The sequence below is a fragment of the Coloeus monedula genome (genome assembly GCF_965178545.1).
Source record: "Coloeus monedula genome assembly, chromosome: 3".
Classification (NCBI taxonomy): Eukaryota; Metazoa; Chordata; class Aves; order Passeriformes; family Corvidae; genus Coloeus; species Coloeus monedula.
The window spans coordinates 27,329,300-27,344,497 of NC_138783.1; the positions used below are offsets into that span (position 1 = coordinate 27,329,300).

Below are 15,198 nucleotides of genomic sequence, written 5' to 3' on the forward strand. Positions count from 1 at the left end.
GCAGATTAAATGTAGTTAGCAAAACAGAAGAAGTCTACACACACAGCTGCAAGTGAAGAACTCAGAGTGCAGAAGAGAGATACATCTCTCCTCGTACTAAACAGCTCCACAGGCTGTAGGTAAGTGTGGAATAAGTGGTGGTTTAACACACCAAATGGGTTGCTGGGCATACTGGAAGTTCCATCTCCACTCTCTCCTGATGCTGACTTTAGATAGACACAAATAGTGAATAAATCTCCTTGATTTTAGCTTACTAAGCATTCCTTAGACTGTGAAATGAGATTCAATGGCCCTGAAAAATCAAGCTAAATCCTTCCCTTAGAGAGTCCAAATTGCAAGAACTTTAGAGAGTGCAAATTGCTAAAACCAGACATTCTTAGAACAAGTCACTGTGCCTTAATTTATCAGCAAAGCAATATAAGTAAGATACAGCAGAAGCTGCTTCAAGACAGGCTCAGCAACATAAAATCTCTAGTGCCAAAGAGGCATATAAAAATTCTATTTGTAAATCGTGAGAGAAGGTGTCCGAACAAATCGGTTGGTACAGGAGTATTTTATCAAGTAGCACACAGACCTACAGAGACAACAGAAGACAGCAATAGAAGAAGTTATCTACAGGGAATACTTCAGTGGGAGTTCAAGAAACAGTTCAAGGAAAAAAGGAGCTATTTTCAAACACTTCCTGTGTACTACAGTACACAAATTCCAGTGTAATCATGTTGACCTGCAACATTACTTTACAGAACAAATGCAGTTGGGCAGTTCCACAGCAAACAGTTCTGAATGTATGTGAACATGTGAAAAAGCCAAAAGAGATGGGGAAGAGTAGGAACCAGTATATAAGTATGTAAACAAGAGTATATAACATTATTATTTGAGCACTTTTCTGTATTTTCAGCCCAGGATGTTTTCTGATTTGTTTTCAGTGGTCTTCATTTTTTTTTAAATATAGCTCCCTCTCAAGTACAAGGAAATTTGAAAACTTTTAGCAATGCTTTTTAGTAAGAATTTCCATAAAACAAGTAACAAGCATAAGAACCATTTCCCCTTGTTTGTTCTGAACTGGCATGGTTTGATGGTTCTTATTTTGGGAGACAGTGAACAGCTGATTCCTTTTCACCATTTCCATGCCACTCATGAGTTTACAAATATCTATCACACTCCCCTCAAGTCTGGTATAATCCAGTCTGGAAAAGTCTTGAGCTCATTTTGCTATTTCTTGCCTTTTTCTGTCCTTGTTGACCTCCTCAACTTCTCTGTCTACTATATTCTTTTTGAATATGCAGCTTTAAAGGGTGAACAAAGCACTGATTTATTGCATAACATTTTAAATTTTGTTGTGTCTTACTCAGCTTGCTGTTTTGAGCTCCTCTGAGCTGTTGTTTTCATGGAACTATTATCATCTCAAAGTTTTGCTGCCTATAATCAGCCCATCATTTTGCATGTGAAGGCAGAAGCCTGTAGGAGTGGGTCAGTGGGGGAAGAACATCACTTTACATTTGGATGTGCTGATGACACTAAGACAGAAGACTAAATTCATGGTTGCTCAAGTCTGCCTACAAGTATTCAACAGCAAGGCCTCATCTTGGCTATTCTGAACAGATTTCTATTACCAGCAAACTCTCTCACCTCACTTTTAGCATCTTTACCAGGTTATTAAATAACACATTGAAAAATGCAAGTTGCATGGATCTTTACTGATGAGATCCCAGGGACCTTTACTGAGAGGAAGGCTCATTTGTTTTTATCTTCCATTTCCGGATCAACCATGGAATGCCTTGCCTTTTTACAGCCTCTAATGAACCACAGCCCCCTAAAAAAAGCTTTCCCCATTTCAAGAGCAATCTGTAAGTGACCTGCTGAATGCTGCCATCCAGTTTATGCAGTTTTCCAACACACTTACGCAGTGCTATGTGGGTTGCATCCTCCAAGGGGTAGCATCTTTTCAGAGTGTTAATGACACAAAATCCTACAGAGCACATTGCCTGTTCCCTGGAATCCAGAAAAAGAGAAACAAATGAACAGACAGCCAGGTGTGAACAGCCATCTCTCAGGACAGTAGGGAACTGGAACACCTGTAATTTCTTCCCTGGCTCTAAGCAGCAGTAATCCTCTTTCAGGTTTTTGCAGAAGGATTCTTCCCTGGCAAGATGTACACACCCCCATTAAGTAGAGAAGGAGAGAACCATTAATTATTCCCCATGGCTTCCTCTGCTGCTTGTTTTCAGATTTCTCCTTCTATTTCAGCTATGTTGTTCCTACAGTTTCTCACATCCTAAATTAAGTTCTTACCTCAAGCTCTCTGCAATCCTTTCCAAAATACTTTTGTTCCTGTTTAGGACTGACAGTAAGGGGAAGGAGGTGCTCTTCAGTGCATACACACTCCTGTTTCTTCACCTGACCAATGATTTTGTTTTGATAGAGATCTGGACACAGGCCAAAGTGGCTTACTCAATCTTAGGTATGGTTAGACAACCATCAGAATGGAGTGGGACATACTTTAAGACCAGTAGGATGCTTCCAGCACTGAGCCACATTTTCAGAAGAGTAAAGCAGAGCTGTTGCCAACAATCGTCAAAGGAATTTGAGCAAGCTCAGAGTTGGTAGACAGTTTCACAAACATCAAAAGTTACTCTAGAAAATAGATTGACTGAAAAGACATTCACTATGCAGAACTATCAGAATTTTAAAATGGTTTTTAACATGGTTCAGGCCTGACTTTGCTTGTTACTTCTGAGGCAGAACAAAACTGGCACATGCTAAAAACCTTAGCTATAATCTTGATTATGAAACAGTTACTATTGCACTGTAACACACAGTCCAGCCTTGGAAGAATTGACCTTCCCACCCCTAAGAAATTGTTAGGTATGCTTTCTGACATTGCTCTTGCTCAGGTGTATTTTGCAACTGCTACCACTACAGCAGCTGTCACAGGAGAAGAACAGAACACAGGAAAGAAGACAGAAAAATAGGAAGAAAAAACCCTGTCAGTTAAGAGGAAGTAGAAAATACCACAGACAAAAGGGGAAAAAACTACAAACCCAGCTGCTGCAACTGTAGATTTGGAAGTAATCTTACACCCTGACTCAGAATTTTAGCTGTTGTACAAGAGCAGAGAGGCCAAACATGTGAACTGACACAGCGGTCAGATTTGCCTGTGGGTGCGTGCACATGGCTGCAGACACACAAGAAATTGCTGCTGGAGTAAGCTCATTTAACACTTGCTGCAGCACAGAACTCAAAGCAATTATTAATATTTCTCCTTTGAGGAACTGAATGCTGCACAGCTCTAGCTATCCCATTTCAGGACCTGAACCAGCTCAGATCTCTCTGCACATTTTATCTACACCACAGCAGAGATAACCAAAGGCATGAAGCACACCATGAAGCCATTTATGTTCTCATGTCCCTAGCCAGAGCCAGCACACATGAGAAGACATTCAGAGAGGTTAGATCTTTGTGCAGAGCCGAGTTTGCAGGACAGCTGTGCCCCAGCTGGCAGCGCCTGTGTAGGCTGTGCTGTGCTTACTTGGCGAGCTGCAGGACGTTGCGGTAGCAGCTGTACAGGGAGCTCTCGGCCGCGGTGCGGTACCGGCTCTTGTACTTGGGGCCCACCGTGTGAATGATGAAACGCGCAGCCAGGTTAAACCCTTTCGTCAGCTTGGCCTCACCTGTCCTGCAACCTGAGGAAAAAAACAACACGGATAAGTGTTCTTGTCATGGCAAGAAAGCCAGAAGTACTCAAGCCCTTGTCTTCCTCCAGTCAGACAACTCCACCTCATACACAGAAGGCGGTGTTAGAGACATCAAATATTAAGGATAGCATCCTATCTCGTACCAGCTGCTTAGCACCCAGTCAGGCTGAGGAGGTGAGAACTGTGCTCATTCCTCTCAATTTCAAAACTATGCATATAAGGACAAACCAGATATTGCTAGAAATTCTGTCTTAATTGCAGTGTTTACTACGCTACTTACAGAGCCAAAGGAAGAAATGATTTAATAATGTGCAGAGAACAGATGCGCAAGTATACCACACAGCTAACAATAAAAAGTCCTTCTGAATTTAACAACTTGGTTTGGAGAGACTGCTTTTTGGATAAAATGACTACAGGTCTCCTTAATCAAACAAACCAGTTGTTGGCAAAGCTATTAAAACTGAATAGATAAAACACTTGTTTAATTTATGCTCCCAGAATGAGGTAACTTGCTTTGTTTTGCAAGTTTCTTCATGTCCACAAGGCAGATACATGATCCTTATGCAGCTCATACTCTCTGGGCAGACCAGATATCTAGTCTCAAGGCAAGGAAGTTTCAAGCAATACATTTAACTGTTCTATTCACGGCACCCTTCAGTTACATAGTCTAGGAACAGATTCTGTGTTTGAAGTCTGTTTTTCCTTCAGCATGGAAGAAAAGTCTGCTAAACTTCCCTTTCTTCACCTAAATCTCATTCACTCCAAGTCTGGACAGCTGAAGAAGTACTTCTAATCTCTCTCTTTCCCTACCCTCAAAGGCAAGTATTTTCCAACCTTCTTTTTTCTGCTTGTACAGCTGCACTTCAGCTTTCTGATCTGACTGAAAACTAGTATTTTCAAGGATTAGCTTTCAACCTGATCTTCTCATAGGTTGCTAGTGCCCACAACAGGGAATGAGACAAGAACAAGCAGCTGCAGCCATCCCTCAGGCAGCAGCTCCAGCAGCTTGGCTTAAGCTGCTCACTGAACAGGGATGTTCATCTCCCACTCTGCTCTTTCCTCGTAGTGCTCAGGCAAGCTATCAACATGCATGAAAGCATATCTTATGGGAAGAGACATTCCAGGTTGAGAATCTTCCTTACTCAAAACTTCAACCATACCTTTTAATGGCAACCACATGCTGCCTTGAAGCCAGCATCTTGTAAACTTTTTGATCTGACAAATCACATCATTAGCTTCTACAGACCTCCACTGTGCTTCTTCTGGGTTAATCAGAAGGAAGAAAACACCATACTAAAACTAAGCAGACTCTTCTGAATTCCTGCACAGCCTCTAAGATGGCTCAAGGGAGTGATTAAATAAGCACAATATGGAAAAAGTAAAGCCAAACCCAAAACAATGTATCAGATATCAAGTTACTTTTCTTCCTCTGCCCACACCTCACAACTAGTGAAGAGCAAGCAAGGGCCTGTAAGAAAAACTTGTCTTGGGAAAAAAAGAATGAAGCAAGTTTGATTGAGGTATAGTTGTGAACTCAGTAGGGAAACTAATAAATTCAGGCAAGCAGATGTAGCTCAGTAATCTAACTATACTTAGATCACACTTCATACTTCCCAATGCCTTCTGCCTGGGTATCTTTACAAAACTTACAAAATGAAAATGAGAAGTAGGTATTATTCCTATTTTAAGATATGGGGTGAGGTGAGCTGCACAAGTCAAGGTCTGTGACAAAACAGGGAACAAAGTCAAGATCCTATTTTTTATCTGATGAGATTTTAGACATTAGGATAGCTTTTCTCCAAGTTTAAAATGGAAAGTCTGAATCCTCTACATCATGTGTGTGGCAGAGAAAAAGCATCACTGGAGCTGGAAGATTTCTGTGCATTGCTGTTACAAAAGGTCTTTATTAGACTGCAACAAGTATTTGTTGATAGGCAAGCTTATATCAACAGCACTTCATCTGCGAGCCTGCCCCTTGTTGTAGCATTTCTACATGAATCAAAACTAATGCTGCTCCCAGGAACATAAAAGTTAGCTGAGCCTTAAAGAAGGCACAGGCCTTAGAAGGGTCACCATATCACATGCTTTAAGATCATGATTTTTCTTGGAGTCTGTGAAATGTGAATATATATCAAGTGGCAGGAATAAAGCAGGAGAGACCTAACTGAAAATGCATTTTACAGCTTTAGAGCATAGACATTTTCACTCTTTCAGCACAAACATTCTCCAATGAAAAATTTCAAGGCTAAATGGGAAAGAGGGCAAAAAGGAAGCAGAGGTGACAAATAAATCCTAAAATGATTTCTTAACTAAGCTCTCCATCCACTTCTCCTACTGTGACAGTACTACGGGTGCTCAAAAGCCAAATCAACCTCTCCTTCCTCCCCCACACAACATGTCAGTAGGGTGTCACAGAAGAACTGATTTCCATAAAGCTCTTGGCACAAGATTAAAAGAAAACTGTCTTCATAGGGAGTTGTGAACCAGCAGAATGCATTACAGGGAGAAGACAGAAGTGTTTTCACTGTGGTAGAAGATGCAAAACTACACATAACTCAGCAGGGTCAAATGGAATTTAAGAAGTTGAGCACAACTCCCTACAGAGCTGATGGATCTCAGACTTTAGGACTCCTTGAAATGCAGTCCCTCTCTTCCCACCTCTCAGTGCACACAAGAAACCCAAGCGTATTTTAGAAGAGTTCTGGCATATACAGCAGGGTCCTAACTATTCTATAGCACCTATGGTATTTTAACAGCCATTTCCACCCACAGCACACACTGAATTTTCACTCTGTTATGAAATGGTTACTCTTCCTCCTCTTTTATTTCTAGGTTACTCAAAAAAAGCAAGCTGAATCAGCAAAGGATGACTTTATAAAAACAGAGGATTTCTATTCAATTGTAATTTAAGCTACTAGAGTTTATATTAGAAATATGGCTCTTCTATATCCATTTTGTTATTGCATCAGGAGACCAAGCTGTTATCCAGTGAGCAGTACTACACAGATACCTCAAAATTCAGTTCAGTACCATATACTAGAGATGTGAACTTTTATCTGCAAACCATATTAGGCTTCTTTATGACCTTGGATAACTATAAACTCCTGTTCGTCACACACAAAATAAGGAAACTCTTATTCCCAGTGCCTGTTAGATGAAAAAAAAAGGCTCAGTATTCATCTCTCATTATCAGCAATAAGCTTTGTTAATAAAGAATCTAGGTAAACCTCATCCATTTCTAGAATAGCCTTACATTAAGGCTGCTCTTGTAGCTTTCCAATAAAGTAATTTGTTGTACACAAGAGACAAGTGAACCAATCAACTTAAGAAGTCACAAAGACTTTACTTAGACATGCAGTATTTTATCAATCCATCTCTTATTATCATATCTTTCTGAAAGACTGTGTGTATATTAACATCCTGAAAGAGGATACACAAAGTGTATGATAGAATCCACTTAATTTCTGCAATGGTAAACTTCAGTTTCTGTCTTTCATAATGTATAAACACAGAACAGGATAAAATCTCAAGATGTACAATACTTGTCCCTTGAGCAAAAGCTCTGATAAGCTAACTGCTCAAAGTGGCTTAAGATAACAATGGGAATTATTGTATCATAAAGTAAGGGCTCATCAACTTAAATATCTGCCACAGAATTTCAATTATCTGGAATGTGAACAGCAAAGAGACTAGATTGGCATGTGTTTCCTCCGTGTTTTTCACGTTAACACCAGCTGTTGGGGGTTGGGGGAAGCTCTGCCTTTTTCGTTTGTGCCCCAATCTTGATGCTTTGTACTATGCAAGAACAGTAGATTTCAGTAAGATAAAAATGTCTCAAGGCCACTTACCTTTGAGCTTCTGGAGTTCATCCTTCAGGTCAGGCCCAGCATGCATGAATATACTTTCAGATACTGGATTCTTATCCGTGAGAGTCTCATTGCTGGTGTTTACGATGGCCGTGCAGTTCAGTAACGCGACATCTCCTTTCCTGAGGAAACAGTTTATTGCAGGATAAATGCACAACTAAGCAGGATATTCTCAAATCAGTGCTGCCAAGCAAGGAAATGCCAAGTTACAGGAAAAGCATTAAGAGGACTCCAGTGCCCGCACAGCGTAGCGTACCCTGACGTGCTCGCCAAGCTGAACCATCCTTTGCCGCTCCCTGATGAAGACAGACTGCACGCAAAACGTCAGCTCTTTAAAGAGTCCCAGCCTCAGCAGTTGTTTGTAGAAAAGGCAGTGTTGTAGTTGTATGTAGGGCAGCTCAGACAGCAAACATGCAAGGCAGCTTGTTAAACTGATGGAGTGTAACACTTCCAAAAACCCACATATTTTCTCTTGGGGTAACAGGACAGTCCTTGTGTTATATTACTTTCAAAACTTCAACAGTTTTTTCAACGTACTTCTTTATTTTTGCAGACAGACTATCCAGGGCACCTTAACTGCTGCTGTTCCTCAGACCACTGTGGGTCTAGAGTGACACTGCAGCTGGACAAGTTTTCTTCTCTTTTGTTCCCAAATTGTGAACCCACAAGTTGATCATGTTCATTCTGCTGTTCAAAGATCAGACATGCAGAAGATAAACAAGGCACAGATGCATAAGAGACAATGGAGTAGCAGAACTCTGACCTGCTTTTTGTCACAGCAGCAGCCATTGGGGATTTTGGGATCAAAGAGCATAGGAAGGGAAATAAAGATTCCCACGCACAGGGAGAAACTAAACTAACAGTTGAAATTGCACATATTTGCCCAAGCCGTAAGAGATGTTTAACCTTTTACTCCTCTCTTTCTTTACTTAATTTTGAGTTCGGGAAGTCCATGAGCAGTCCCATTTCCTGCATATATTAACCAGAAAGAGGTTCAGGCTGATTCCTGAATCTGCATCCCTGAGAAATCCTTCTCCCTTCACAGTGATTAAGTTAAGAGTTATTCATCTAGAGAGCAGGTTTAAGTATCTGAGTTACAGGAAAGAAAAACTGATGGATTAAGTTCACCACAGCACACTGCACTTTATCAATAGATTTTGGTAGAAAATCATGGAGACAAAATACAGAACAGAGGAAGAAGGGGCAGGAAGAGCCAAAACCAAGGCATATGAACCACATGAAAGAAAATACTGATTTAAACCAGAAAAGTAAAAGCAGAATAAAGCCAGAAAATACAGGAAAAAGCTAGTGGACAGCAAACATGTCTAAAAAAAATTGAAAACCTCATATTCAAGCGCCTAACTAGGTTTGGATACTAAGCATGTACTTCCTACCTACCACAGTAGGAAGTACAGCTCCAGTCTGCTGCATCGAGGACTGCCCATGAGCACAACCTATGGTGGAGCAAAATCTAGACTTTCAAAGTTACAGTGAACAAAAAGATTATTTTCCTCACAGATCTGTAATGTTTGATTCAAGAAAATAGGATTTAGAAGCTTTATTCTACAGTAGTGATCATTACATATGGATCCTGAAGTAAATGGAGAAGAGACGACAGACACACAAGAGCCACATCGAACTTACCACAAGATAATTTTTTCATTGATGTCTTTCCTGTATGGAAAAGGTGATCTAACATCAACTTGAGCTTTTTCAACAGGACTTTGGTGACAATCCAGCTGCTTGGCCTCATAGGCATCACTCCAGCCTGGCAGACTATCAACATCCACAAACTGGGAAGGAGCACCCAAGGGATCCATGGAATGGAAACAACAACTCCCTTCCTCTGCTAACTTGTCACACTCCAATTTTCACTGGAGTCTTCCAGGTGCTTTAAAGAAAAACAAAAATCAAACCAGGTCAGCAGCTGTTCACTAAAAGTAATTGTCCCGTGGAGCCAGACCTTTCCCAAGACTGCAATGCAATAACAGCTAGCAGAAAACAGAAAAGCAGATTTCCCACTCAAACACTCCCTCTTTTGTTACCTGCATGCAATAAGGCAATGCAGATACTTCCAGTGAGACAAACCTCTTCCAACCATTAAAGGTGAAAACACCTTCTCTACTAAATTGATCCAACTGACTCATGATCTTGCATTTTAGAAATAGCAAGAACAAAGTCCTAAGTGCAGAGAGGACCGCAGTCTTTCTGAAAAGTGTTATTTCTTTATCTAAACAAAAAGCAAATTTGTAGCAGGGAATGTATAACTTATTCTTTCTTATAACTTATTCAGAGATACTTGTAAATACTTATATAAAAAAAAAAAGTCAGAGCTTCCCAAACCACAATGCCCCCACCCACCAAACACCCCAACCAAAAAACCCAAACCTTACAAACAAACCAACAAAAACCCCTCCCTCTTCCCGAATGACACAGCCCTTGCCGTTCAGTGAATTCTGAACTGCTGCAAACAACTTACTGCCACATAGTTCTTACAGCCATACACTCAGGCACAAAACCTCTTCACCCAAATCAGTTTTGCAAGAAAGAGTAAAGCTGTAAATTTGAACGCTGGCCCAGTGAATTTTAAGATGAACTCTGCCATCTGACTAATTCTGAGATGGCACTGGTTGCTAGACGAAGGCTCGAACGTGCCAATACTCACTTTTCAGCTGCCAGCAGACAACGCGTTGGCTATTGCATTTCCATTGTGACTACTGAACTAGACTAGTTAATCAAACTAGCACAAACATACCCACATAAGTAACTACAGATTAGCAACACACCACACACACCTACTACTTAACCCCTTTCACAGGTTTATAATTGACAATAATTAAAAAAAGATCACACCCACAAGGGGTAATTGTGAAACGCGACTTAAGTGTATTTATTAGCCAGGGGAAAACAACACAACAAAACAAAACAACCAAGCATCCAAGCTCACACTGAGGGGTAATAAAGACTGACACTAGGACAAAGATAGCCATACGAGCATCTAAGTAAGATTTTTGCTGGGAGAAAAGGCAATGAGCGAGAAAAGCGACAAAGATAGCCATAAGAGCATCTAAGTAAGATTTTTGCTGGGAGAAAAGGCAATGAGCGAGAAAAGCAAGGTAAGCGCGGCTGCACTAGCCCCAGCCCTAAGCCCATCTACAACAGCATCTACCCCCTGCTGAACAGCCAAACCCAGGGGTCTGGCTACGGCAGCAAAAGGCAGGAGAAGCGGTGCGTGCAGATCTCCTCCGGGGCATCTCCCCCACGATCGCTGCCGGGCCCTCCCGCGGCGGCGGCGGCCCCGAGGGGTTGTCAGGCTCGGAACGGGGCACAGAGCGCTGTGAGCGGGGGCCGCGGCCGCAGTGCCTGGGACGCAGTGCCGTGCTCGTACCGGGAGGAGAGCCCGCCTCTCCCGCCCCACGCCTCGCACCGGGACTCCGGCACCGCGCTCCGCCGGGCATCCAGCGGCCCCCGCCCGGCTCCCGCAGCGCCCGCCCAGCGCAGGCCGGGCCGTGCCCCCAGCACCGCTCCGCACTCACGGGCACAGCCGCAGAGCCGCCGCCAGCCCCGCCCGGACAGAGGGTCCCGGTCGGCGCCGGTCTGGCGACATCACCCAGAGAAGCTCCGCGTCTGCCCCGCTTCCGCTTCCCTTCCCGGGCGGAGCCTCGGGGCCGCGCTCGCAGCCGGGCCCGCTCTGACGCACTTCCAGCGCGGCGGGCCCGGAGCGCCGCACGTGTGGCGGCCGCCGCTGCCCCGCGCGTTCCTTCCCCCCGCGCTCGCCGCCGCCGCCATGGGCCTGACGCGGCAGTACCTGCGCTACGAGCCCGCCGCGCTCTTCGGGCTGGTGGCCAGCGCCAGGGCCGGCGTGGCCTTCGTGGCGCTGCGCGGCGAGCGGGGCCGCTACGTGGCCGTGCCGGCTTGCGAGCACGTGTTCGTGTGGGATACAAGGAAAGGAGAGAAGGTGGGACCCGGGATGCGGTGGTGGGGCAGGGCTGGGGTGCGGCGTGCGGGGCTTTTAGGCCGCCTGAAGCGAAGCGGTTTGTGCTACTGGGCGGCTTTTGCAGGGAAGCGACACCTCCACAGCCTCTCCCCCTCTTGGGAAGGGTGAGCACAGCGTGAGGTTTGGTTATGATGCGAGTCTGCAGCTCCAGCTTCGTCCTGGCCCATCATGCTGTTGTCTTCCAGTTCCCCAAGCTGGTCACTGGACGAAAAGGATTCCTGCATAGTGTTACCTCTTGAGTAGTCCAAAATACAGTGCAATTTTGGATGCTTACAAGAAAGTCTTGATTATTACAAGAAAGTAATTGGTTATTTCTGTTTAAGGGATTTATAAGGTTTGTATTTGTTGAAATCCAACAGGTAGCACCACCACACATAGAACAGAGGAGGCTATGGATGATTTGGATAATAGATATCTGGAATGCAGCAATTCTCACCTTCGTTTTCTTTTGGTAGTAATTTGTAGCCATCCGTTGTTAGAGGGAGGGATTGGTGGTCCTGCTGCTCTGCTCTTACTGTGAGAGTAATTTGTTTTATCTTGACTTGGTCCTGCAATGGCTGAATCTCACGGTGGATCCCTTGACATTTGCCTCAGGACCTCAGTTGTGGAAGAGCAATTGCTGTCACAGTAACTGGAAAGCTGCTTTCTGTTTAGCTGGCTGTGTGAATGTTCTTGGACGAATCAGGGATGTCACAGAGTTTGTGGTTTGGCTTGGAACTTGGCATTCCATGTAAAAGTTGTTTCCTCTAGGGAGGTTGTGAGTTGTAACTTTAAGAACTTTGCCACACACTGCCTCCTGTGCGATTCAGAAATCACTGTAAGTACTACTGTCCATACAAACTGAAATCTGGTTTTGTTTCACAGCCCCTGGAGTGCTGACTGCTGGTATGCTGTTTTGGAGATGTTTGTATCATTCTCAAGTTCTTGTGCAGTCTGTGGAAAAGCAGCTCTGTCCTATACCCGAGAAAAGCCAGGCAAGAGTCAGGAAGAAACTTTCCAGCTTTACTCTCAAACCGTGTTTCTTGCTCTCTGGCACTTAATATATGGGGGCAGAAATTTCAGGTTGTGAGTTCCAGGGCTCATTCTACACCAGTTTCCTGTGTGATTATGAGAAATTGCTTCCCTTCTAGCTGCTGTTTGCCTTTGAAAATGGGGTTAATGACACTGTTTTTGGTAGAGGAAGTTGAAAAATGAACTTATGGAGTGGCAGAAGTGCTCAGCTGGAAGTTCAGGAGAAGAGTAGACTATGTTCTTTCTGCTGTGCAAGTGTCTGAGTCTGACATGTCATTTATCAACATTATACATGTTTTGTCTCCTAAAAATTGCAGGTTCTTATCCTTAAGGGTCTCAAGCAGGAAGTCAGTTGCCTCTGCCCCTCTCCAGATGGGTTGCACCTGGCTGTTGGGTATGAAGATGGAGCAATCCGTGTCTTCAGCCTCCTAAGTGGAGAATCCACTATCACTTTCAATGGACACAGGGCTGCAGTTACAGCCCTGCAGTATGACCACCTGGGTGGCAGGCTGGTGTCTGGCTCAAAGGTGAGGCTTTCACATCTGGACCATGGCCCTTTCACAGAGATGCCCCATGGGGAAGGCTGACCTGCACTAAAATGTTCAGTATTTTAAGTGTGGCCTCTGCCCATAGCCAGAGGATGGCAGTGAGAGGAGCTGGGGACAGTGATGGAGCTGAGGAGCCCAGGGCTGGGTGAGCAGTAGGGTACTGGTAGAGCTGTTGAAGTGAAGAATCTTGTGAGATCAGGAATAGGAAGTGTCTCAGGCTGGGACAGCAGTACATTTATCAGTCTGACTGCACCTTTGGGGGAAGCAATGTCATTTGCATTAATAATCCTTGAGATTCAGAGTGAGAAAGTGTGCTCTTAGGTAATCTTTTCAGTCTTATGGCAGAAGTTTTGCAGAGACAAGGGCCAGTCCCATGGAGACACTCTCTCTGTTCCAGGATACAGAAGTCATTGTGTGGGATGTCATCAATGAGAGTGGCCTGTACCGGCTGAGGGGACACAAGGATGTCATCACTGAAGTCCTTTTCTTGAAGGAGAAGAACCTGTTGGTCACCTGGTGAGCCAGACAAAGAGTAATTGTTGATCAGGAAAGCAGGCATGGTAGTACTTGCAATTTAGACATCCTGTGTGCTACAGCCATTCGTATTTTCCTACTTGTCTCATGATACCTCAGACCCACCAGCATCTTTGAATATGATTTTGTCACATCCACATGTTTTTTGAGTCTGGTGCCTGAATCCAAGTCTTAGAGCAACTGAAATGGCCATGCTGAAGAAAGTGTTTGGAAAAGGATTTAACTTTTTGGTAAATCCATCAACTTAAAATTATTGTAACAAAGAATAGTGATAATGTGTTCATTATATGTGTAACCATTTTGGGGTTTTTTGTTGTTTATCTTGAAGAATTGAGCAGCCTTACCTTCGGTATGAGTAATTCACACAGCAGTGTGACAGAAAAATTGCTTCCTTGTAAGCTGTAAATACATGAATTAAAAGATGATAGGATTTTTTTTAGTTGATTTTTAGTTACTCAACTAAATGAGCTGCAAGTTGACTGAGTCCCTTTAATAATAAATGGTTGACAGGAGATACTCTTGCTGAAATATCAGTCAGTAATTTTTTACTTTTTAATATTCCATTTACTATCTTAACAGAAAAGTGCATGCAATCAGTTCAGTTTAGAAATCAAACAAGTTTCTTTTGTGCTTTTTTTTTTTCCCCTGATGAAAAAAATAGTATTTTGGCTTGGTAGATGATACCCATTTCTTAATGCAATTTCAAATATTTGCCGGGTCAGCTTCAGTGACTTGATAGATATCTTTTTGCAGTATTGCTGTACTTTGTTTTTGTTTGGCTTGCAAAATTCAGTGTTTAAGCAGCTGCTCTGTGATATGTTCTGACGTGTTTTAGATTTTTTTGCATTTCTACCACTTAGAAAAGTGGTGAGCTCTGGAGTTTTTCGTCATGTCTGAGTTTTTCTTTTTGTTCCAGTGCCAAAGACACACTGGTGAAATGGTGGGATCTGGACACCCAGCACTGTTTCAAAACTCTGGTTGGACACCGAGCTGAGGTAAGGGGATGTGTGGGAGCTGTTGGGGTGGAGGGACTTGGGATGTCATGGCCCAGGCTGTGCTTTCCTTGCTCTCAGGAGTTGTAAGCTGGCACCATCATACATTTTTTTACCTATCATTAGGCTTTAGGAATGAGCAAATGAGAAACTTTCAAACATTCCAAGAGCTGTCATCGGATGCAGTGGGTGACAATTCCCATACACATGTCCCCAGAGGAGGTCCCAGCTAGATCCAGTCTCTGTTTGGCTGCTGTTTAAATAAGTCAATTAAAGATGCTGGGCTTTTGTTATGATAGTTAAAGGAGTCAATTCCTCACATTGTGCCTTTGGACAGGTCTGGGGGATGGCTTTGCTGTCCAATGAGAAACGTCTGATCACGGGGAGTGCTGACAGTGAGCTGCGGGTGTGGGATCTCGCATACATCCAGGAGGTAGGACATTCCCTCTGTAACCCCTCAGAGCCCCCTGCCCAGCTGCTTGTCTTTGAACTGAGATGAAACTGGAACATGTTCAAATCTGATGATGGATGTTCTGGAAAACAGCCAGAGCAATA

General features: G+C 43.5%; 2 protein-coding genes across 3 annotated transcripts in view; one reads left to right on the plus strand and one right to left on the minus strand.

The window, feature by feature from the left end:
- GDAP2 (ganglioside induced differentiation associated protein 2) overlaps nt 1-11,209 on the minus strand; it is a 23,894-nt gene extending 12,685 nt beyond the window's left edge. The window contains exons 1-5 of one of the 2 annotated variants that reach the window (XM_082278395.1): nt 11,098-11,209; nt 9,206-9,452; nt 7,544-7,683; nt 3,530-3,683; nt 1,904-1,992 (exon numbers count right to left, since the gene is read on the minus strand). In XM_082278395.1, coding sequence (XP_082134521.1) covers nt 1,904-1,992; nt 3,530-3,683; nt 7,544-7,683; nt 9,206-9,381 — 559 coding nt within the window. In that variant the 5' untranslated portion in view covers nt 9,382-9,452; nt 11,098-11,209. The other variant, XM_082278396.1, reaches the window with a different exon arrangement.
- WDR3 (WD repeat domain 3) overlaps nt 11,206-15,198 on the plus strand; it is an 18,980-nt gene continuing 14,987 nt past the window's right edge. Inside the window, exons 1-5 of the mRNA XM_082279422.1 lie at nt 11,206-11,519; nt 12,887-13,096; nt 13,515-13,633; nt 14,568-14,646; nt 14,981-15,076. Of these exons, the coding sequence (XP_082135548.1) occupies nt 11,349-11,519; nt 12,887-13,096; nt 13,515-13,633; nt 14,568-14,646; nt 14,981-15,076 (675 nt within the window). The 5' untranslated portion in view covers nt 11,206-11,348. The remainder of the gene's footprint in view (nt 11,520-12,886; nt 13,097-13,514; nt 13,634-14,567; nt 14,647-14,980; nt 15,077-15,198) is intronic.